This window comes from Chelonia mydas, chromosome 23 (genome assembly GCF_015237465.2).
Source record: "Chelonia mydas isolate rCheMyd1 chromosome 23, rCheMyd1.pri.v2, whole genome shotgun sequence".
In the NCBI taxonomy this organism is placed as follows: Eukaryota; Metazoa; Chordata; order Testudines; family Cheloniidae; genus Chelonia; species Chelonia mydas.
Genome location: NC_051263.2, coordinates 4,885,676 through 4,909,060, shown reverse-complemented (window position 1 = coordinate 4,909,060; position 23,385 = coordinate 4,885,676). Strand labels below are relative to the sequence as shown.

The window sequence follows — 23,385 nt, the reverse complement described above, 5'->3', positions numbered from 1 at the left end:
CCAAACAGGAAATGAGATTCAAAAGTTCGTGGTTCTTTTCCTGTCTACCTGGCCAGTGCATCCGAGTTGAGAGTGCTGTCCAGAGCGGTCACAATGGAGCACTCTGGTATAGCTCCCGGAGGCCAATACTGTCGAATTGTGTCCACAGTACCCCAAATTCGACCCTGCAAGGCCGATTTAAGCACTATTCCACTTGTTGGGGTGGAGTAAGGAAATCGATTTTAAGAGTCCTTTAAGTCAAAATAAAGGGCTTCATCGTGTGGACGGGTGCAGGTTTACATTGATTTAACGCTGCTAAATTCGACCTAAAGTCGTAGTGTAGACCAGGGCTAAGACTCCATTCCTTTTCTGTTCCCAGCAAAAGCATCACACAGACAGGGAACCTTTGTTTCTCCCCCCCCAGCATTGAAAGTATCTTGTCTCCTCATTGGTCATGTGCCAGTGAGGTTATCCTAGCTTCTTAACCCTTTACAGGTGAAAGGGTTTTTCCTCTGGCCAGGAGGGATTTTAAAAGGTGTTTACCCTTCCCTTTATATTTATGACAACCTGCATCTAGCAAGAGGGGAAACTGAGGCACAGCAGGAGGGAGGAGTGACTTGCCCAAGGTCACCCAGAAAGTCAGTGGCAGAGAGGAGGAGAACTGAATCCTGGAGTCCTGATACCCAAAGCTGCACCTCAGCCACACAGCAGAGCTTTCCTCCCCTGGGCAACATAACACTAAAGGCTACTTCCAGAGATTTTACATGATATCAGGGAGAGCCAGCAGGCCCTTTAACAATTCCCAAGGCTGAAGGCAGACCTGAATGATCTGTGCCTCCAATGCAGAGGTACTCTGCCCTGCATTCACATCACAGTCCAAACCCAGCTTCCCCCAGCCTGCATGAACAAGCTTGGCTGAGACACTCCATTACAGGCCAGCACATCCATTTGGGGCAGCAGGGAGATGCCTGCATCCTCTCCACCAGCAGCTGGCCCTAAAACACCAATCCAAACAGCAGTCACATGGGGCCGCCACAATCAAACCCCAGTGATTGCCACATTCCAACACAGGACTGGCACTAAAGAGAGAGACTGCATTTTGCCGACAAGAGAACTATCCTGATCCAAAGCAAACATGGCACAAGCCCAGATCAGCCCTAGCTGGGAGGGGGTGTGTGTAGGGGACTGTATATCCCACCCCACATTGGAAGGGGCTTACCCACTGCAGAAGTAAAGGGAGTATTCAGGCAGGCTCTGGAAGGGGGAAGTATATGGCTGCCATGTTTGTGATTCTCTTAAGGACACAACACCCCATCCTCAAGTTACCCAAGGATAGGAGCCAGCTTTCCTCTCAAAGTGCAGCCAGTAAGTACCAAAAGCAAAGCTCTGCAGACTCAGCTGTCATGTGCCTCCAGCTAATCCTGCACAACAGGGCTAGTGTAAGCCTTCCTGCCCCATTCCCAGAGTGCTGCCACGGACTGCATTAGGTGTCCGGTTCCCAGTCACCCTCCTTTATGCGGCTCCCCACCCAGTCTCACAGAGCCCAGCATAAGGGGAAGTGTGATCACCAGGACTGAAGTGTTCTGCACATGTGCAGAACTCTACTCTAGCACTGTGGTCTCCCACAGCAGCTTCCATGCTCCCCATGGGATTGAGACAGGCAGGAAAGGCACATTCATGACAGAGCTCTGTTCTTCACTGATTGACCGTCTGAATTCATATCCTGGATTCACAGCAATCATTCCCATCTGCAAAGAGTCAAACCCCTCTACGTAGACACCAATTGAACTGGCATTTGAGCAGCCTGAACTGGTCCCATCCACCACAAAATAGGACTGGTTTACGCTAGCTGGAAAGGACTACAGAGGGAAAACTCATAGGGCCCAAATCTGTTGCTTCTGTGATCAGCATGGTGGCATGTCACTATATGCACTGATGTAACTGTACAAGATCCCACAAGCAAGTGAATCAGGCCCCACATGTCTGAAGTGGTTCTGTTTTTTCCATTCAAACCAAGGAGTGGCTTTCCAGCATATTCTCTTCCCCTTATAGCCTCTATAGGCCCAACCCCAATCCCACCACCTGCAGCCAAAGTCCATATTTTATCAGTCTTCCTGTGTCAACTTGGCCAAGTCACTCAGCATCCCTGTGCCTTTGTTTCCACATCTGTACAATGGAGTTAATAGCCCTGCCCTGCCTCCCCAGAGGAGGGGAAGATATTGACAACTGTGAGCACCCATGCTCTAACGTAAGCCAAAAAGATTGGATCAGCCCCTGCTCCAGCTCTAGGTAGGTCTCCTAGCTCTGATGTTGGTGTGAGAATTATCACACCATGGAGTCCAGCTGGCTTTTACAATTAAGGGCTGCTCTACACTGCTGCTTAAGTCTACATAACTCATGTTGCTATGGGGCTGAAAAAGACACCCTCCCTGAGCATCGTAAATTACATCTACCTAAGTGCTTTCCACACCAGCACTATATCTCCTACCAACATAGCCTCTGCCTCTCAGAGGTGGAGTAATTATGCCGACGGGAGAGGATGTGCTTCAGCTGCATGGGTGCAGCTGTGCTGTTGTAGCACTCCAGTGTGGACTTGCCCTTAGGCTCAGGAAGGCAGTAGATCCACAAACATGCCAGAGCACCACAGGCCAGCATCTCCTCCTCACATCCCCCAGGATCAATAAGCCAAGGTTTCCTTCTGTTTCCACCCAAGTTGTTAGGAAGGCTGCTCTGAGCACAAGCCAGTCTGTGCAGCAGATTCAGATGAGTGCTGGTTAGAGACAGTGAACAGAGGAGATCGCTGGTGTCTGATGGGAGAAAATTTAACTGGTTAAGATGGATCCTACACATTTCTGAAACCTCTAGTCCCTTGGCAGAAATAATGGGAGCAATCCCCTTGCTCCAGACAAGCAGAAGCCCAGCTAGGAACATGTCTCTGGCTCTCCCAGGGCGTTGCCTATGTCAGAGCTTCCAGAGGCAGGGATAAGGTCTTTGATCTTTTATAACCAAGCACACACTGATGCTTAGATACATCACACATCTCAGTGCAGGAAGCCTGGCAAGTAGGGACAATTGAACATCCTCAAGCTTCTCTGATTTAATCTCAAAATAAAGTGCTATCTTGCCAGCTCCAGAGACTGGAGAGCTACTTCTCTCCCCAGGGCAGGCAAAGGCAGGATGACCATGCACCCAGGCATGCCTCAGCCAGCAGCACTAATTGTGTTGCAATACCTATAGTATACAGCAGTGCTTATCAATAGATCTCAATGCACTTTACAAAGGAGGTCAGTACCATTCACCCCTATTTTATAGAGGGGGAAACTGAGGCACAGAGAGGAAGTGGCTTGGGCAAGGTAATCCAGCAAGCCAATGAGAGTGAACAGAACACAGCTCTACAGAGCACCAGTGCAGTGCTCTAACCACTAGGCAACATTGCCAGAGTGGAGGACCCTTCTGGGAGGCAGCTGCTCATTCGCACTCCCCCTCTTCTGATCAGGATAGCAGAGCCTAGAGGCAAGGAGAACGCAAACACGCTGTAGGGAATCACCCATTTTCCTGGGAGCAAGGGCAAGGAAGCAGTTTATTCAGATGTGCCCAGATACCCTTGGATGGGCATTTTGACCTGTTCAGTTTTGACTGCGTACACAGTTCTCCTTTCAAAGAGGCTTCAGCACAGCTTCCAATAGGGGAGGGAAAGCACTGGATTAGGGGTCATGAACAGAACTAATAATGCCAGCAGTAATTGTTGGCTATAGATACCTGCCTGCTAGAACTGAGCTGAGACCACACTTATTTCATACAGGCCACTGAGCTGCCATAAGAGGGCAAAGAGATGTTCAACCCATGTCAGATTCAAACCAAAGATTCCAGATCCTGACTGCTGCTGGTTGTTCTAACCCCTCTGGATAAACATGTTTACAATGTCACTGGAGCATGCTAAACCCTCCCTAGTGCCAAGACACATGGAGCAAAGCCCTGGTTAAAAAAACAGGATCACTGAAGATTAGTGAACTGCCAGGAAATTCCAATGTAAAGCCAATGACGCTGTCCTCAATTCCCCCTTGCTGCGAAGGGATGAGACGGCGCCTATTACGACAAAAGATCTGCCTTAAGTCTAGCGCTGCAGTTTTAGACGCAGCCTTATCTGAGATATCTTTTCCACTTCCAACGGATGTCTCAAGTGAGCAGCAGTCTTGCATGAGCAGAACCTCTGACATCTAAGTGTCAGCTGGGTGGCAGCACAGACTTCAATAGTTAAAGGGACCCAGTCCCTTCACCAATCACACTGGCTCAAATCCCACCCCTCCACCATCCTACTCTTGCTACAGACACCAAAGATCGCTATTGTTAGAACAAGTTTTGCCTCTTTTGGATGTCTCATTCCTCTGAAGTTTCACTGTTGCACCTGTGAGCTATTCCCAGCTGTATGCGAATCAGACAAATCTCTTTAAAGATTGTAATGCCCAAAAATTGGCTGGGAGGGAAGAGCAGTGAGAAGAGATTCAGGACAGTTACAGAACTCAAAATAACCTTTCTAAACTTATTTAACTTGGTCTAATCAATTTAAACACTCCTTTTGACCTGGGTCCTGTGGACAACTAGGCACACGAGCCAGCCACTTCAGGAAAAGTGGTCCATTGGTTACAACATGAAAGCTGGCACTCCAAGTCCCAGCCTGACTCCCTGTGTCACCTCAGACAAGTCACTTAGCCTCTCTGTGCTTCATCCCCCCCCTGCCCCGCCCCAATCTATATAATGGGGATAATAGCCCTGCCCTACAGGGAGATTCTGGGGATAAATACATTAGACCATGAAGCACTTTGAGAGCTGACGAGAAGTGCTATGTAAGGAATTGTCAGTTCATGCAGAGTGCACAGGCCCTTCATTGTGGCAGAGCACAGTGGCTAAATGGGACTGTTGGGTTCTGCCACGTAGGTCTGTATTTGTTTTCGAAAACAGATTTAATGATGGCTTTTTTAAAAGACAAATCTGCCATATGTCTCTTATGAAAACTACAGAGTAAATTCCAGCTGCTGCAGAATGCACATTGTAATCACAGACAGCCACTCCAAACCCCTTTACAACCATGCTTGAAGAGTTTGGACAGTTACAGCAGTTTATATTAGTTTAAGCTACAATCCCACAGCAGCCTCTGGGACCTGCCTAGTGTCAGCCAGCTGCAGTATTCATTTACACACAACCTAAAAAAATAGATCAATGCAGATTTGACCTGAGAGACAGAGCAAGACAGCAGCAGAGCCGGGAATAAAATCCAGGAGCCCAACATCTACTCACCTCCAAATCTGGCAGTAAATTTAGGAGAGAAAGCATACAAACCCCATTAAGCATCAGAGACGATCCCTTTCTCTAGGCTGTGTGTGGTTTTATCTCAGCATTTGATTTGCCCAGAGGTTTTGGTTTAAGGTAGTCTGCTTTGGCCCAAGTAGAACAGGTACTATCCTTGGCAAGGAGGTAAGCGTCCCTGACAAGTAGCAACTGGGTAAAGCAGAGAGATCATTTGAAATAAGGGTGTGTCTACACATTCTAGACATCACCAAATAAGCTATTCTAGAACAGCTCTGTGTGGACGCTATTCCAGAATAGTTACTCTGCTTTCTTGGCCCTGCAGATGGGGGAGCGAGCACCGAGATCTAGTTTGTACTCTACTTTGCCACTAGAGAAGGCCTGAAGCAGAAAACCCAGCTGGGCTCTTTAGATTCTCCTTAGCATGTTCATCATCTTTTGGCTTTTTAAAACCAATGTTGTTTTATCTGGAATCAGCAAGTTTAAGACAGACCACACCACCAATTAGTCATTTTTCTGCTGAACACTTCACTGGAAAGGCTCCAAATGGGGGTGTCTTAGAGGAGACTGGCTAACTAGAGTTAATGATCAGAGTTGCCCCTCTGGCCTGACCAACTGGCCAATATCCAGGGCCCAGCAAGGTCATTTCTATTAGGAGGAGAAAGAGGAGTCAGTGTTCTTGGTGTTACCTTGTTTATTCAAAGACATCCACAGGGTCCTGTCTCCCAGGAGGCAGTTTCTTTGCTCCAAAAATCCTAAGCCTGCCATTCCAGCATGCTCTATGCCCAAGAAGCTTCCTCTGAGGGTCATGCTCACAATTCCTTGTCCTAGTTCGCTGCATCGAACGCCAACTCAGTCCACTCAGCTTTACTCTGACCTACTACGTATCTTAGTGCTTTGGTGGTAGTCCCCCATTATCTGCAGCTGTTTTTACTACACAGAGGGGCTTAATTGCTTCTGAGTCTGAGTCTTCATGGACAAAAAGTGCATTTTTACCATGAGCCAAACACCCACGTTATCTATTCTGGTGATGACAAGGCCCTGTCATTTTACTGCAAGGTAAAGTGAGGTCAACCATACGCGGAGGGAAGAGATTGCAATGAGGTAGCTGGGTGAGGTCTGTACACAAACTGCTTTCCTGCTGTAAACAAAATAAAGACCTACCCACCTTTTTTTTTTTTTTTTGGGGGGGGGGGGGGGGGAGAGACAGTGAAGATGTAGTTCAAGGACTTGTCTATACAGAGTTATTCAGGGATAGCTATTGAGCTTTGAATTCACAACATACTTGAATCTGAATTAACTTTCAAATGCAGACATGCTCCAGGAATACCTGGCAAACCCACAGACTTTAACAAGGGTTGTGATAGTCTTTGGATTCCAGCCACACCCGCAGGCACCCAGGAGCACCTTTCAACATAATAGCAATAGAGGTTATAATTTTGCCTATTTGAACTCAGACAAAAGGCAATAATACTCATTGGCAATAGGCAGTTAGAGATTTCTCCTCTTTTGTAAGACATTTGCCTCCCTGACCCAGACGAAGCCAAGCAACGCAAGCATTGGCTGCCCTTAACTCTCCCTTGCGAAAGGCAAGGAAACAAACCAGTTCACAAAAAAAAAGCAACAACCCCACCAGGAAGAGAACACTTCGGCTGCTATTTCTTATTTTACAACATAGTCTTGCCTATTTTGTATGGGTTAATTAACCCTCTCACCTTTCCACCCTACTATTCTAGTGGGGCTCCCCAAAGACCACTGACTTCTTGTGCTGCCCTTGGGGTACAGATAAAGCTACACAGGTGCTCCTAGGAGGTAAAGACACCCAAAGAACTATTTTTAGCCTTTTTTCTAGACTTGAGGCAGACAGCTTCATTTTAGCAGTTAACCCTTGACAGTTCAAAGCTCTGCTTTACCATCCCCCAACCCAGCCTCCACATGGCTAGGCTGGAACGCCTGCCCAGAGCAGTGGTTTCAGTCCCACCCCACCCCAGCAGCACTTCTTTGCCTGGCAGCAGGCTCAACATGCAGTCAACATTGCATCAGACAGACAGGGCTCCACCTACATTGAGGGTGACAAGATGTCTCAATTTTATAGGGACAGTCCCGATTTTGGGTCTCTTCTTATATAGACTCCTATTACCTCCCACCCTCATATCGATTTTTCCACATTTGCTCTCTGGTCACCCTACCTACATCACACTCCCCTCCCCCCACTTCCTAAAGACAGACGGTGATCAGATAGCAAGTGTGAAAAATCAGGACAGGGCAGGGGTAATAGGAGCCTATATAAGAAAAAGCCCCTCAAAATCAGGACTGTCCTTATAAGATCTGGACATCTGGTCACCGTACAAAGACAGGACAGTAGTGACCCCCCCCCCACCTAATTTGGTCCCTAAAAAAACAGGGCATCTAATGCAAGCTACATTTTCATTCCACTGAAGTGAGGGAGTTTCAGCACAAGACACTGGCTTACATGGAAGCTAACCACTGGCAGAGCACTATGTTGGAACCCTTGGGCAAGAGATGGCTGTTCAGTAGCTAGGTTGCTAGCCCCAAGCCACATAAAAAGCCCATAAAAAAACCCCAAAGACTGGAATTTGTTTCCTGCACAACTATTCAAATGTCAGTTCTGGTGACTCATTTCACATGATTCATGCATAAGATGTTGAGATTTTACCAGGAACAGGGGAAATGCTGACAGGCTGTTCCAATGAATGGAGGAGATTCAGACTGTTCCGGACACAGCAGCACCTCAGCCAAGAAGTCAACAAGAACAGACGTCAGGTTTCAGAGTAACAGCCGTGTTAGTCTGTATTCGCAAAAAGAAAAGGGGTACTTGTGGCACCTTAGAGACTAACCAATTTATTTGAGCATGAGCTTTCGTGAGCTACAGCTCACTAAGCTGTAGCTCACGAAAGCTCATGCTCAAATAAATTCGTTAGTCTAAGGTGCCACAAGTACTCCTTTTCTTTTTTCAAGAACAGACGGCAGTTCGGAGCAGGTGTCCAAAACACAGCTAACGAGTTCTCCGGCCAATAGGCATTACCCTCTTAAGTGTGGGGCTAGCACATAAGTCATCTATGCAGGGATTTTGGGGGTTAGCTGACAAAACTCCTGCAACAAGAAATTTCTGTTCATCCATCAAAACAGGAGCAGGGACACAAACAGGGCATCAGATTTAAGCATGTAAATAGACACAAATGAAGCACAGGAGCTTGCTGCTATTGTGAAACTTGGGTGTCTCTGCAGTACAGTGATCAGAGATACTGCGCTGGCCAAGACAGATATCAGCTCTCACAGACACAGAGCAGCCTGTTGCCACAACAGGCTCTCTCCATCAGCTACAAGCCCAACTCCTTCACCCTCTGTGTCCAAATGCCAGTCCAGGCTAGCAGCTCAACCAATCCCAACTCCCACCAGGCAGACTCACAATGTCACCAGCACAACGTGGTCCTCAACCCCAGATCACAATTGATGAACACAAAGGCTCTGGGAACGGATTGGTTTGAAATCTGGGGTTATCTGTCCTCCCACAAGTCAGCTCCAGGGGGCATGAAGCTAGTATGAAAGATGCTATAAGAGGCTGGTCTTTGTAGTTCTAATCCCCTCTCTGCCACAGCCTGCATGACTGTGGGCAAGTCACAACACAGGGATAATGCCTACCTCACATCCCTGCTCCACCCAGACTGGGATCTAGTTATTTGTATAATTCAGAAACAAAGAACGTTTGATGGTTCAGGAGCTCAGTCAGCTTTGCCTGCGCTGGCTCTGGCCTTGGAGTAGGCTAAGGCTATACTCATTCAGCAGCAAGTTACAGGTGTTGTGACAATTCTCTTCCTTATGGGCTGCATGCCACTTCTCTAATCCCTATCTACCAAGGAGAGACACCTGAATTCAGTTGCTACTCACTGTGACTCAGCAGTTGCCTGGAACAGAGCAGATTCAAGGGGAGATTCCATCAAAGATAGACTCCACCTACTAAACTTTTTGTTAAAAGCTACGACCAAAAAAACCCTGCACTTCACCCTAGGAGAGAGACGGAGAGATGCCATCAGGTTCCATAACATGATGCGGTCTCCTTCCCTTTCTCAGGGTGGCAGGCTGCTATGTAGCAGTATCCAATCAGATCGGAAATATCTACGGCAAATGGACCATATTTACTGTAAATAGTAAAGCCTGAAAAAAGTAAAACCTCGGTAGAGTGTCAGCATCTGACACTGCCCAGAGGGATCTCTCCCTTTTATACTTTGGCAACACTTGTATAGCTTGACATGCCAACTAAGCATTAATGAATTAACAGCCTAGAGGCCAGGCTGCCTCTGCATATACACATCATGAGGAAGAGGTGGTCTAACGGACATGTAACGTTTATGTCTGACACAGGAAATTAAATACGCAGGCCCTGTGGAGTCAGAAGTGTTGGACTACCACATTCCTCTGTTCTCCTGTTGGATCTCCCACCATTCTGGACATACTTCAAGCCATGAAGTGCCAATCAGGTCTTTACAAGCTTCCCATAGGATCCTGTTTGCTGGACTCAATTAGCAAAAAGACACCTTCCACAGCAAGCATTTAACATGCCTTCAGCAAGGGGGGGCGGGCGAAGGAGAATGGAGTTGGGAGCAGGACACAGGACTATAAGTCAGTGGATCCAAGTTCCATGCCCAGCTCTGCCATAAACTCACTTGGTGACTTGCCCAAGATACCTACACTGTATCCTGCTTTCCCCAACCGTACTGGGAAAGGAGGCTGGGAGACTAAAGTCATTCTTGGGATCTCTGGATGTGGGGAGTGCTGTGCAGGTGGCAAGTCACATTCTCATCCAACATTTCTTGCTTATCTTTCATCCCAGCATGTTACAAACTCTCAACCAACCAGACACTCAAGGGACCCACAGAGCTTTAGTTACCAGTGGACAAGAGTCTGAAGGTAGAACAAGATTAGTAGAAAGCCTTTGAGGTTACTTCAGAGGGGCAGTTTAAGACAGTTGCCTTAGAGCAGATTCTACCATGTATATCTAGGGCAGCACCTAACATGGGGCTTTAATGTGCGGGAAGGGAAGAGGACGGGACGACACTGCATACAACTCAGGAACCTCTTCAGAAAAGAGTAAGAAGCTAAGTGGATGGACCCAGCCACAGCAGTGATGCCAGGGAGACCAGATATTACACCAAATGGAGACAACACAGCCAGTACAGAGGGGTCACTACAGGATCACTTTTTAACTCCCCAAACCAACCATCAACCAGAATAGGATAAAAGGGGATGAGCACGATTCCCCTCTCCACCACCTGCAACCAGAGCCCCCAGCTGTCCTATCCAGGCCTTGGAGCAGGCACCATCACGGCGCTAGGAGGGGAGGAAGCCCCCCCCCCGCCCATGTCCACCTGAAGGGCGGCTCAGGCGAAGGAGAGGACCTGCAGCCTCCCAGGTACGGAGCTGGAGCCGGGATGGAATCAGCAAGGCCAGCCGGAACTTGGGTCTCCCCTAGATCCGGGTGAGGGACGGGAACGACACGTGTCCGTTTCCCCTTCACTGCCGGATCAAGTCCTGCCTCAGACGCGGGCCTCAGCACGCTCCCCAGGCCCCCCCAGACACCAGCGCCGTGCCCCCCCCACACGCTCCAGAGGATGGGGAAACTGCTACCCCCGCCATGCATCTGCCCCAGGGGACACGTGGCTCCCCCCTCCCGGCTTCTGCCCCCTCCCCAGCGCCTCACCTGATGAGATCCAGGAAGGAGTCCGCCACCTCCTTGGCCTCCGGCACGGCTCCGTCCCCCTCGCCCCTTAGGCTGGGCGGCGCGGCCCCCTGGCCGGGCCGGATGATGAAGGCCAGGCTGACCCCGACGGCCGAGGCCAGCAGCGTGGTGAGCAGGAAGAAGAGCATGGCCCAGCCGCCCAGGCGGCCCAGGGCGGCGGGGTCCAGGCTGGCGGCGCCGGAGACCAGGCTGCAGACCACCAGCGGCAGGATGATCATCTTCAGCAGGCGCAGCAGCAGCTCGCCGGGGAAGGAGAAGGCGAGGATCCCGGCGCGGCTCAGCCCGCCCGGCACCTGCCGCACGCCGAGCCCCACCGCCACCCCGGCCAGCACCCCGGCCACGGTCAGCAGCACCAGCAGGTTGGCGCGCAGGCAGCCCCGCACGCGGGCGGCCTTGGACGGGGAGCCCGGCGCGGGGCCGAGAGCCCCGTGGCCGGCGTCCTGCGGGCCGATCTCCCCGTTGGAGGCGCCCTTCTCCCCGGCGCCCTGGAGGCGGACGCGGTCCCTGCACGCGGCCATGGCCCCCTACGGAGCGTCGGGTCCCGACGGACGGGCGCGTGGAGGAGCCTAGGGACGGCGCGAGCGCCTCGGCCTGGGGCGCGAGCTGCCGGCGTGCGAGAGGAGAGAGGCATGGAGGCAGCGCTTTTGCTGGGCGGTGAGGGGGCGGTGAGGGGGCGGGGCCCGGGCGGCGATTGGCGGAGGCGGTCTGAGGGTCAGGAGACGAGGGCGGGCGAATGAGAGGCGGGGCGGGGCCAGAGGTTGGTGTGGACAGGGACTGGGCAACATGGGCGGGGCTCAGTTCGAAGTGAGGGAGGGCGGGGCAAGGAGAAAGGGGAGAATGGGCGGGAAGAAGTTTCCCGCGCAAATACCGGCTGTGTGTGTGGGGTGGGGGGGGGAAGGTCGTTGTTGTGCCTCCCACGTGTATTACCTCAGTAGGAAAGTTGTGCCCCCACACGCACAGCCACCCCCAAGCCTATGTCACCATGATTTCCCATGCGCGGGCGGGTCCCTCACCATGATTCACCTACCCCGAATTCTCACATCGGACCACGCTTGCCACCCAAAGCCCCTCATCCGCCATGTGACGGGGACCCCTTGCTGGTGGCAGCGACACTGCCTCTGTGCGCTTAGCCCCTGCGCCTCCAGCCCCATCACCGCACCCGCCCACCAGATCCCTCCTCCTCCAGTCCCCTCAGAGGCACCTCCGAGCACATAGCCAGCCCCGAACTGAATCTGCTGCCCTGCCTGTTAGCCAGCGGCTGGACGGTGCCTCCCAACTGTCACCGCCTGTCTCTCAGCCACACACCTGCCCCCACCTAGCCACCCAACAGTTACTCCCAACTGCCTTCTCCCACCCAACAGTACCTCCCAACTGTCACCGCCTGTCTCTCAGCCACACACCTGCCCCCACCTAGCCACCCAACAGTTACTCCCAACTGCCTTCTCCCACCCAACAGTGCCTCCCAACTGTCACCGCCTGTCTCTCAGCCACACACCTGCCCCCACCTAGCCACCCAACAGTTACTCCCAACTGCCTTCTCCCACCCAACAGTGCCTCCCAACTGTCACCGCCTGTCTCTCAGCCACACACCTGCCCCCACCTAGCCACCCAACAGTTACTCCCAACTGCCTTCTCCCACCCAACAGTGCCTCCCAACTGTCACCGCCTGTCTCTCAGCCACACACCTGCCAACACCCAGTCACCCAGCGATTACTCCCAACTGCCGTCTCCCACCCAACAGTGCCTCCCAACTGCCACCATCCAGCCACCCAACAGTTACTCCCAACTGCCCCCTCCCCCGATGGTGCCTCCCAACTGTCAGCGCCTGTCTCTCAGCCACCCAAGTTACTCCCACTAGCCACCCAACAGTTACTCCCACCAACCACACAACAGTTACTCCCAGCTGCCATCTTCCTTCTCCCACCCACCAAACTGCCACCTCTCTGCCACCCAGCAGTTCCTCCCAGATGCATTCTCTCAGCCTCCAGCTCCTACTCAGTTGTGACCCCCAAACGCCACTTTCCAACTCCCATATCCCGCTCCCCACTTCCCAGCCCTCGGGCCGGGGGGCATTCAGATTAACTCTCAGTATCTCCTGCTGCTCCGGAGCATCACCCTCAGCACCAGGCGTGGTGCATGACTAGCAGTATCTCTGAGAAGGACATATGGTTGCCACCTCTGAGGGCATCCAGGATAATCCTAAGCCCTTAAAACTGGACTGGTGGCAGTGTGTGCTGTGCGACATTACAGATTCCTCAGGACAGTTACCTCAACAAAGGGACAATCCTGGGAAAACCTGAGCAGGTGGCAACCCTAGGCTCCAAGCCTAACGCCCTGGTTACTCAGTGAGGGAGGGATAGGAAGAGGGCACTGTGGAGGGAGAGGACGGACAGACAGTGTGCTGGGAGAGAAGGAACAGCTATAAACATGAAGATGAGGAGAAGGAATGGAAAAAAAAGAAGAGAAGAGAGAAGAGGATGGAGAGGATACCTCATGGCTATGAACAATGAGCGCCTTGATGGACCCAACCCAGACCTGCCACCCGGCCTCAGGTAGGAGAATTGACAGTAAGAGGCAGAAGTGAAGGAGAATGGGAAATGTGTGAGCAATATTTTGAGACATTCTTTTTCCGGGTAAGACCCATCACTCCTCTTCCTATTCCCTGCATCAACTAGACTTTTCGGGCCAGACCCTCAGCTGATGTAAATTGGCATAGTTCCACTGAAGTCAATAGAGCAACACCAATATACAACAGCTGAGGATCTGGCCGATTATTCACAACTTCAGCAAATTCTACGTCTTCCCCTCTGTCAGAGTTCCTGGGCTAACTGCTAACTGGGGTAGCGGCGGTGGCTGGGAGCCCTGGGGCTCTGGCAGCGATTTAAAGGGCCCGGGGCTCTGTCCACTGCTACCGCAGCGGAGCCCCGGGCCCTTTAAATCACCGCCGGAGCCCCCCTGCCAGAGCCCTGGAGTAGTAGCGGTGGACGGGAGCCCCAGGCTCCTGCAGCGATTTGAAGTGCCCGGGGATTTAAAGGTGCCGTGTCTTCCGGTTGAGGACCCACCCCTTCCGGTTGAGGCCCCGCCCCCTGCTCAGGACTTTCGGCGTCCTTTAAGTTACTTTCACCCCTGCCCCTTAGTCATCTCTTTTCCAAGCTGAAAAGTCCCGGTCTTATTAATATCTCCTCCTATGGAAGCCATTCCACACCCCTAATAATTTTTGTTGCCCTTTTCTGTACCTTGTCCTTCATTTTCAGTTTTAACCATATTTCTCTGAAAAATTCCTGGGGTCAGGAAAATCCAGTACTGTATTTGGATTTTACCAAGTCTAACCTGATTTTTTCTAGTCCTGGAACTCCCCAGACCCAGCTCCCTGCTCACAGTCCCCACTGGACGGCACAGCATACTTGCACAGAGGAGGTTTACTGCCCCTCCTGACCCCGGCCCTCCAGCACGGCACTGTCCACTTCCCCTGTGTGATGCTGTATGGATTCTGGGGGACACTTGAGGATATTATGAATATTAATATTGTAAAATTGCAATGAGTTATGCTAGATATGCCATGTAAAATATCTGCAAAAATGTTATAATTTGTCAGATATGATAATCTCATCTATGTATTTGTATCACCTTTGTATTTTGGGTTATAGATATGTATGTATGTCTGTATTTCAAATTTAGGCTATGCTTCTGGTGACACTCCCAGACAGCTCTGCCTTGCCTGCTTGATGGCCCATTAAGGACCATCAGCTATACTACTGACTCATTGAAAGAAGGCAGATACACTTTATGGGCTTGTCTATGCTGGCACTTTACAGTGCTGCAACTTTCTCGCTCAGGGTGTGAAAAAACACCCCCCTGAGCGCTGCAAGTTTCAGCACTGTAAAGTGCCAGTGTAGACAGTGCACCAGCGTGGCTCCCAGCACTGGTAGCTATTCCCTTCATGGGGGTGGTTTTTTATAGCACTGAAACCTGCCACTATAAAAGGCAGCTGCATCTTCTCCATTTTTTCTTCAATCCTGCTTCTTACCTCTGGAGGAACTTTGCTACAAACTGAAGCTCTGAACAAGGACTGAATGACCCATCCAAACTGTGGATGTGTTCCAGGGGGACTTTCAAGCCAGCAAACTCAACAATACTGCTAGGAATATGATATATGGACTTTGAAGTCTTTGTTCTACCATTTAACATCTCTCTTCTTGTTCTTTCTTTTTTCCTTATAATAAACCTTTAGTTTTAGACACTAAAGGGTTGGCCGGGAGTGTGGTATTTTGGGTAAGATCCAAACCTATACTGACCTGGTAACGTGGCTGACCCTTTGGGATCAGAAGAACATTTTGTATATGTGAGCAGAGTTTTTCAAATAACTTCTCACTGTACTGGACCAAGGTGCTGATTGGGAGCCAGAGAACTGGAATGCAATAAAGGGGGCTGTGTGAGTTCTTTTTTTGTTTCTTGATAACCATTGTGGGGAATCAGAAGCATAGTTTGTGACTAGTTGAGGAGAATAACTTCAGTGTTATTCCCAGGTCTGGTGGGTATCTGCTCTCCCTTTTGTATCCTGCCCTAACCTTGGCATTTCCAGCGAGAGCTGCCCCAGGCACCATGGGTCACACCCTGTAGTGGCAGCTTTCAGAGTGGTAGCCGTGTTAGTCTGTATCAGCAAAAAAACCAAAGAGACTAACAAATTTATTTGGGCATAAGCTTTCGTGGGCTAAAACCCACTTCATCAGATGCAGAGTGGAAAATACAGAGGCAAGTATAAATACACAGCACATGAAAAGATGGGAGTTGCCTTACCAAGTGAGGGGTCAGTGCTAATGAGACAATTCAATTAAGGTGCAAGTGGGCTATTCTCAACCGTTGACAAGAAGGGGTGAATACCAAGGGAGGAAATATCACTTCTGTAGTGCTAATGAGGCCAATGTAATCAAGGTGGCCCATTTCAAACAGTTGACAAGAAGGTGTATCAGCAGAGGGAAATTAGTTTTTGTAGTGATACATCCACTCCCAGTCTTTATTCAGGCCTAATTTGATGGTGTCCAGTTTGCAAATTAATTCCAGTTCTGCCGTTTCTCGTTAGAATCTGTTTTTGAAGTTTTTTTGTTGAAGAATTACCACTTTTAAGTCTGTTATTGCGTGTCCAGGGAGATTGAAGTGTTCTCCTACTGGTTTTTGAATGTTATAATTCTTGATATCTGATTTGTGTCCATTTATTCTTTTGCGTAGAGACTGTCCGGTTTGGCCAATGTACATGGCAGAGGGGCATTGCTGGCACATGATGGCATATATCACCTTGGTAGATGTGCAGGTGAACGAGCCCCTGATGATGTGGCTGTTGTGGTTAGGTCCTCTGATGGTGTCCCTTGAATAGATATGCGGACAGAGTTGGCAATGGGGTCCATTGCAGGGATTGGTTCCTGGGTTAGTGTTTTTGTTGTGTGGTGTGTGTAGTTGCTGGTGAGTATTTGCTTCAGGTTTGGGGGCTGTCTGTAAGTGAGGACTGGCCTGTCTCCCAAGGTCTCTGAGAGTGATGGATCGTCCATCAGGTTGGGTTGTAGATCCTTGATGATGCAGTGGAGTGGGAGAGCGAAACAAACAGGGACCCGGGTCCTGGCAGCCAAGACCCCTGGACTGTTGCAAAGGTAGGCGCACAGGAAAAGGTGGGCTACACCCCGTGAGTACTGGTCCTCATAACTGGGCCCTTCAGCATGGCCTGGTTTGTTTCCCCTTCCTGACCCAGGCCCTCCAGCATGACCCCATCTGCTTCCTTTGCTACATCATGGGTACTGGGCACCCCTCCTTCCCTCTCCCTTGCCCTTCATTTTTGGATTTTACTGATTTTCATCCTTTTTTAAATTTTGGAATAAACAATAAGAAATTCCCAGGAAACTTTAAACAAAATAAAAACTGAAAACTAAAAACCTTATCCCATTAACCCAATATACTTATACAGGCTTTCTCAATGACAAGATCACATACAGCATGAATAAAGCTGAAGCCTCAGGCTGTCACACAGTGTGCTGGTTGAGTTGTGTGCGTGGTTCAGAAGAACAGCGCAGTTGAGCCAAGTAATCCCCCAGCAGTGCAGTCTCCCTTGTACAACCAATGAAATTGTTGCATGCAAATTATCTGTAGAATAAGGGTAGTGATTGGTTGAGTTACCTCTGCTATGACAATGGTCTGGGACTCTTGGGGTGGCATATGCTTTGCTGTTGCCCGGGTGCAATTTTTAAAGTCAAAATGGTCAAGAACTTAAAAATTGGATGGCAACAGACCATGAATCCCCGGGACGATTGAACCTGGTGCTTCTAAACAAAAAGAGCTCTCACTCATGCTTGAAGCTGTTTCCACCGCGTCACACTGACTCAGCAGACACGCTAGGCTTCAGAGTGACAATCCTGGAATTGTATTATATAGATTACGTGGCAGCTCCATGTCTGCCACACCCTCTTCCTCCCTTTCCCTCATTTCATTCTGAGTGAGCTAAAAAGGCAAATCCCTCCCTATTGCTTCTTACTAGGGCTTTGCTGTTGTCCCCATTAGGGCATAGGCAGCGTCTCCCCATCCTCACACATGCATGTTTTTATTTACATTATTTCAACAGCTATACTTAAAGCTCCTATATTTCCAAAATTGCCTGTACTGACTAACTTGGAATGTTGTGGTTGGGCTAGGGCAGAGCAGTACATTTTTCACACACTGTCCCTTTCCCTCGACTCTCTTAATCTTCATGCACAAATTGCCCTATCCTTTCCACACACACCTGGAAATGCAGGCATGTATTGTCTTGCTGCCTTCTATCCAAGCCCAAACTGGAAATTCAGAGCTGCCACCTCCAGACACCGTTTCATTAATTGTGGAACCGACACACATTCCCATTATATTTGACCATCAGTACTAGAAAGTTCACCTTGCCAGAGGTTATTTGAGTTTTCACAAGAACTGCGATGAGTTGGTAGGGCCATGGAACAGCCTGTGCATCCTAGTCCAACTCCAGAGTCTAGTCCACAAGAGGGCAAACTACAGCAAGCGGGCTGGATCCGGCCTGTCAAGGCTTTCAGTCCGGCCCACAGGATTGCCAGCCTTGTGGCGCAGCTAGGGTGACCAGATTAAATGGAGAAAATATCGGGACACATGGGGGAAGCACAAAAAAAAAAAAAAAAGCAGCCAGAGTTGTCGAAGCAAAAAAAAAAACCAAAACGCCAGAGCAGCCAAAGCCGCAATATCAGGACAAATGGCGTCCCAAACGTGCATTGGTCGGGACACGGGACAAAGACCTAAAAATCGGGACAGTCCCGATTTTATCGGGACGTCTGGTCACCCTAGGTGCAGCAGGGCTAAGGCAGGCTCCCTGCCTGCACTAGCTCTTCGCCGCTCCCGGAAGCTGCCAGCACCACATCCCTGTGGCACCTGGGGGTGGGGTGGAGGCAGAGGGCTCTGTGCGCTGCCCTCGCCTGCAGGCACCACCACCCCCAGCTCCCATTGGCCGGGAACAGGGAACTGCGGCCAATGGGAGCTTCGGGGGTGGTACCCACAGGCGAGGGCAGCGTGCAGCGGAGCCACCTGCCCCACCACATCCCCAGGAGCCACTGCTGGACATGCTGGCCACTTCCGGGAGCAGTGCGGGGTCAGGGCACACAGGAAGCCTTAGCCCCGCTGTGAGCCGCTGCCACCCCGGAGCCACTCGAGGTAAGTGGCGCCAGTCTATACCCCGAACCCCTCCTGCACCCCTCACCCTAACCCCCTGCCCTGGGAAACATATATACCACCCAGGGTGTCTGGGTAGGCAACGACTTCTCCACTTACAAGCATTGTGTCCAGGGGTTTAAAACAAGGAACTGTATGGGAGTGAGGAAGGGATACAATAATAAACTTGGGAAAGGCAGCAATTAATAAATTAACAAATTCTCTGAGGTAAGACTCCCAACTGCCCAGCGTGTTTTAACAATAATCTCAACCTCTGTCCTCCTCATGCAGTTATGAGCTGCTAATGGGTTCTAGCATCTTCCCTCCTCCCACTCGCAGTTTGCTGTTCTGGGTTGGTGTATTGCAAGGATTCTGGCAGGTCAGTGCTGCTCTATCACCCGACCTATCCGAAATTATTTCAGCTTTGATTGCTGGGTAGAGAGGCCTGCATCTGAGTCTCTTTCCCTAAGGTAAGCTGCGGCACTCTGCAAGTCATTTCAGTTCTTCACCATCCCTCACCTCAAAGCCATCTCTGCTCTGGGTTGTCTGGTGCCTCCAAACTCTCTTAATTTAGCTCTTTAAAGAAGAATCAGTTGCGTCTCAGAGCCTTGACTAAGTCTTTACCACCAAAGAGACAATTGTAGCAGAAGATAAAAACCTCTTCTTAGCCTTGCCCAAGCTCCCATATGCCCCTATGCATGACTACAGCTTATTCTCCATATTGGAAGAGAAGATTGAAGGTCTGGAGCAACAGATAACGACCCTGCGTTGTATACGAGAGACTGAGGATTTTCTGGACAAAACTCAGGATAGGCTTCTAGGGGCACAAAGCTCTAAAGATATAGAGCAGGTTGCACAGAGGAGCCAAGAGGCCAGTGAAGAAGCTTGGCAACATGTGACCTCCAGAAGAGGTAAGCGGAATGTCCGGGTTCCAGTAACACAGACACAGGTAACTAACCGCTTTCATGTTCTCTCCACAGGTACCATTGCGGAGAGTGGACCAGATGATATGTCTGGGGGGAGAAAGCAGAAGGAGACTCCGCTGGTTGGAAGGCATGAGATGCGATGTCCTGAGGTTGGGGGTTCCACGACCACCACTCCCAAGAGGAGAAGGCGGGTGGTGGTGGTCGGGGACTCTCTCCTCCGGGGGACTGAGTCATCTATCTGCCGCCCTGACCGGGAAAACCGAGAAGTCTGCTGCTTGCCAGGGGCTAAGATTCGCGATGTGACGGAGAGACTGCCGAGACTCATCAAGCCCTCGGATCGCTACCCCTTCCTGCTTCTCCACGTGGGCACCAATGATACTGCCAAGTATGACCTTGAGCGGATCACTGCGGACTACGTGGCTCTGGGAAGAAGGATAAAGGAGTTGGAGGCGCAAGTGGTGTTCTCGTCCATCCTCCCCGTGGAAGGAAAAGGCCTGGGTAGGGACCGTCGAATCGTGGAAGTCAACGAATGGCTACGCAGGTGGTGTCGGAGAGAAGGCTTTGGATTCTTTGACCATGGGATGGTGTTCCATGAAGGAGGAGTGCTGGGCAGAGACGGGCTCCATCTTACGAAGAGAGGGAAGAGCATCTTTGCCAGCAGGCTGGCTAACCTAGTGAGGAGGGCTTTAAACTAGGTTCACCGGGGGAAGGAGACCAAAGCCCTGAGGTAAGTGGGAAAGCGGGATACCGGGAGGAAGCACAGGCAGGAATGTCTGTGAGGGGAGGGCTCCTGCCTCATACTGGGAATGAGGGGCGATCAACAGGTTATCTCAAGTGCTTATATACAAATGCACAAAGCCTTGGAAACAAGCAGGGAGAACTGGAGGTCCTGGTGATGTCAAGGAACTATGACGTGATTGGAATAACAGAGACTTGGTGGGATAACTCACATGACTGGAGTACAGTCATGGATGGTTATAAACTGTTCAGGAAGGACAGGCAGGGCAGAAAAGGTGGGGGAGTAGCACTGTATGTAAGGGAGCAGTATGACTGCTCAGAGCTCTGGTACGAAACTGTGGAAAAACCTGAGTGTCTCTGGATTAAGGTTAGAAGTGTGTGCAACAAGAGTGATGTAGTGGTGGGAGTCTGCTATAGACCACCGGACCAGGGGGATGAGGTGGATGAGGCTTTCTTCCGGCAACTCACGGAAGCTACTAGATCGCATGCCCTGATTCTCATGGGTGACTTTAATTTCCCTGATATCTGCTGGGAGAGCAATACAGCGGTGCATAGACAATCCAGGAAGTTTTTGGAAAGCGTAGGGGACAATTTCCTGGTGCAAGTGCTAGGGGAGCCAACTAGGGGGGGCGCTTTTCTTGACCTGCTGCTCACAAACCGGGTAGAATTAGTGGGGGAAGCAAAAGTGGATGGGAATCTGGGAGGCAGTGACCATGAATTGGTTGAGTTCAGGATCCTGACGCAGGGAAGAAAGGTAAGCAGCAGGATACGGACCCTGGACTTCAGGAAAGCAGACTTCGACTCCCTCAGGGAACAGATGGCCAGGATCCCCTGGGGGACTAACATGAAGGGGAAGGGAGTCCAGGAGAGCTGGCTGTATTTCAAGGAATCCCTGTTGAGGTTACAGGGACAAACCATCCCGATGAGTCGAAAGAATAGTAAATATGGCAGGCGACCAGCTTGGCTTAATGGTGAAATCCTAGCGGATCTTAAACATAAAAAAGAAGCTTACAAGAAGTGGAAGGTTGGACATATGACCAGGGAAGAGTATAAAAATATTGCTTGGGCATGTAGGAAAGATATCAGGAGGGCCAAATCGCACCTGGAGCTGCAGCTAGCAAGAGATGTCAAGAGTAACAAGAAGGGTTTCTTCAGGTATGTTGGCAACAAGAAGAAAGCCAAGGAAAGTGTGGGCCCCTTACTGAATGAGGGAGGCAACCTAGTGACAGAGGATGTGGAAAAAGCTAATGTACTCAATGCTTTTTTTGCCTCTGTTTTCACTAACAAGGTCAGCTCCCAGACTGCTGCGCTGGGCATCACAAAATGGGGAAGAGATGGCCAGCCCTCTGTGGAGATAGAGGTGGTTAGGGACTATTTAGAAAAGCTGGACGTGCACAAGTCCATGGGGCCGGACGAGTTGCATCCGAGAGTGCTGAAGGAATTGGCTGCTGTGATTGCAGAGCCCTTGGCCATTATCTTTGAAAACTCGTGGCGAACGGGGGAAGTCCCGGCTGACTGGAAAAAGGCTAATGTAGTACCAATCTTTAAAAAAGGGAAGAAGGAGGATCCTGGGAACTACAGGCCAGTCAGCCTCACCTCAGTCCCTGGAAAAATCATGGAGCAGGTCCTCAAAGAATCAATCCTGAAGCACTTACATGAGAGGAAAGTGATCAGGAACAGTCAGCATGGATTCACCAAGGGAAGGTCATGCCTGACTAATCTAATCGCCTTTTATGATGAGATTACTGGTTCTGTGGATGAAGGGAAAGCAGTGGATGTATTGTTTCTTGACTTTAGCAAAGCTTTTGACACGGTCTCCCACAGTATTCTTGTCAGCAAGTTAAGGAAGTATGGGCTGGATGAATGCACTATAAGGTGGGTAGAAAGCTGGCTAGATTGTCGGGCTCAACGGGTAGTGATCAATGGCTCCATGTCTAGTTGGCAGCCGGTGTCAAGTGGAGTGCCCCAGGGGTCGGTCCTGGGGCCGGTTTTGTTCAATATCTTCATAAATGATCTGGAGGATGGTGTGGATTGCACTCTCAGCAAATTTGCGGATGATACTAAACTGGGAGGAGTGGTAGATACGCTGGAGGGGAGGGATAGGATACAGAAGGACCTAGACAAATTGGAGGTTTGGGCCAAAAGAAATCTGATGAGGTTCAATAAGGATAAGTGCAGGGTCCTGCACTTAGGATGGAAGAATCCAATGCACCGCTACAGACTAGGGACCGAATGGCTAGGCAGCAGTTCTGCAGAAAAGGACCTAGGGGTGACAGTGGACGAGAAGCTGGATATGAGTCAGCAGTGTGCCCTTGTTGCCAAGAAGGCCAATGGCATTTTGGGATGTATAAGTAGGGGCATAGCGAGCAGATCGAGGGACGTGATCGTTCCCCTCTATTCGACACTGGTGAGGCCTCATCTGGAGTACTGTGTCCAGTTTTGGGCCCCACACTACAAGAAGGATGTGGATAAATTGGAGAGAGTCCAGCGAAGGGCAACAAAAATGATTAGGGGTCTAGAGCACATGACTTATGAGGAGAGGCTGAGGGAGCTGGGATTGTTTAGTCTGCAGAAGAGAAGAATGAGGGGGGATTTGATAGCTGCCTTCAACTACCTGAAAGGGGGTTCCAAAGAGGATGGCTCTAGACTGTTCTCAATGGTAGCAGATGACAGAACGAGGAGTAATGGTCTCAAGTTGCAATGGGGGAGGTTTAGATTGGATATTAGGAAAAACTTTTTCACTAAGAGGGTGGTGAAACACTGGAATGCGTTACCTAGGGAGGTGGTAGAATCTCCTTCCTTAGAGGTTTTTAAGGTCAGGCTTGACAAAGCCCTGGCTGGGATGATTTAACTGGGACTTGGTCCTGCTTCGAGCAGGGGGTTGGACTAGATGACCTTCTGGGGTCCCTTCCAACCCTGATATTCTATGATTCTATGATTCTCTAGGGCTTCAGGGCTTACAAAACTGTATTGGCCCTATGTATTATAATTGTT

At 50.3% G+C, this 23,385-nt stretch overlaps 1 protein-coding gene across 2 annotated transcripts in view; it reads right to left on the bottom strand.

The window, feature by feature from the left end:
- The window catches only part of SLC1A5 (solute carrier family 1 member 5), a 34,267-nt gene extending 22,595 nt beyond the window's left edge, over positions 1-11,672 (bottom strand). The window contains exons 1-2 of one of the 2 annotated variants that reach the window (XM_043534805.1): positions 11,493-11,672; positions 11,003-11,462 (exon numbers count right to left, since the gene is read on the bottom strand). In XM_043534805.1, coding sequence (XP_043390740.1) covers positions 11,003-11,462; positions 11,493-11,559 — 527 coding nt within the window. In that variant the 5' untranslated portion in view covers positions 11,560-11,672. Of the gene's footprint in view, positions 1-11,002 lie in introns of both variants that reach the window. The other variant, XM_037884632.2, reaches the window with a different exon arrangement.
- Between the last annotated feature and the right edge of the window lie 11,713 nt (positions 11,673-23,385).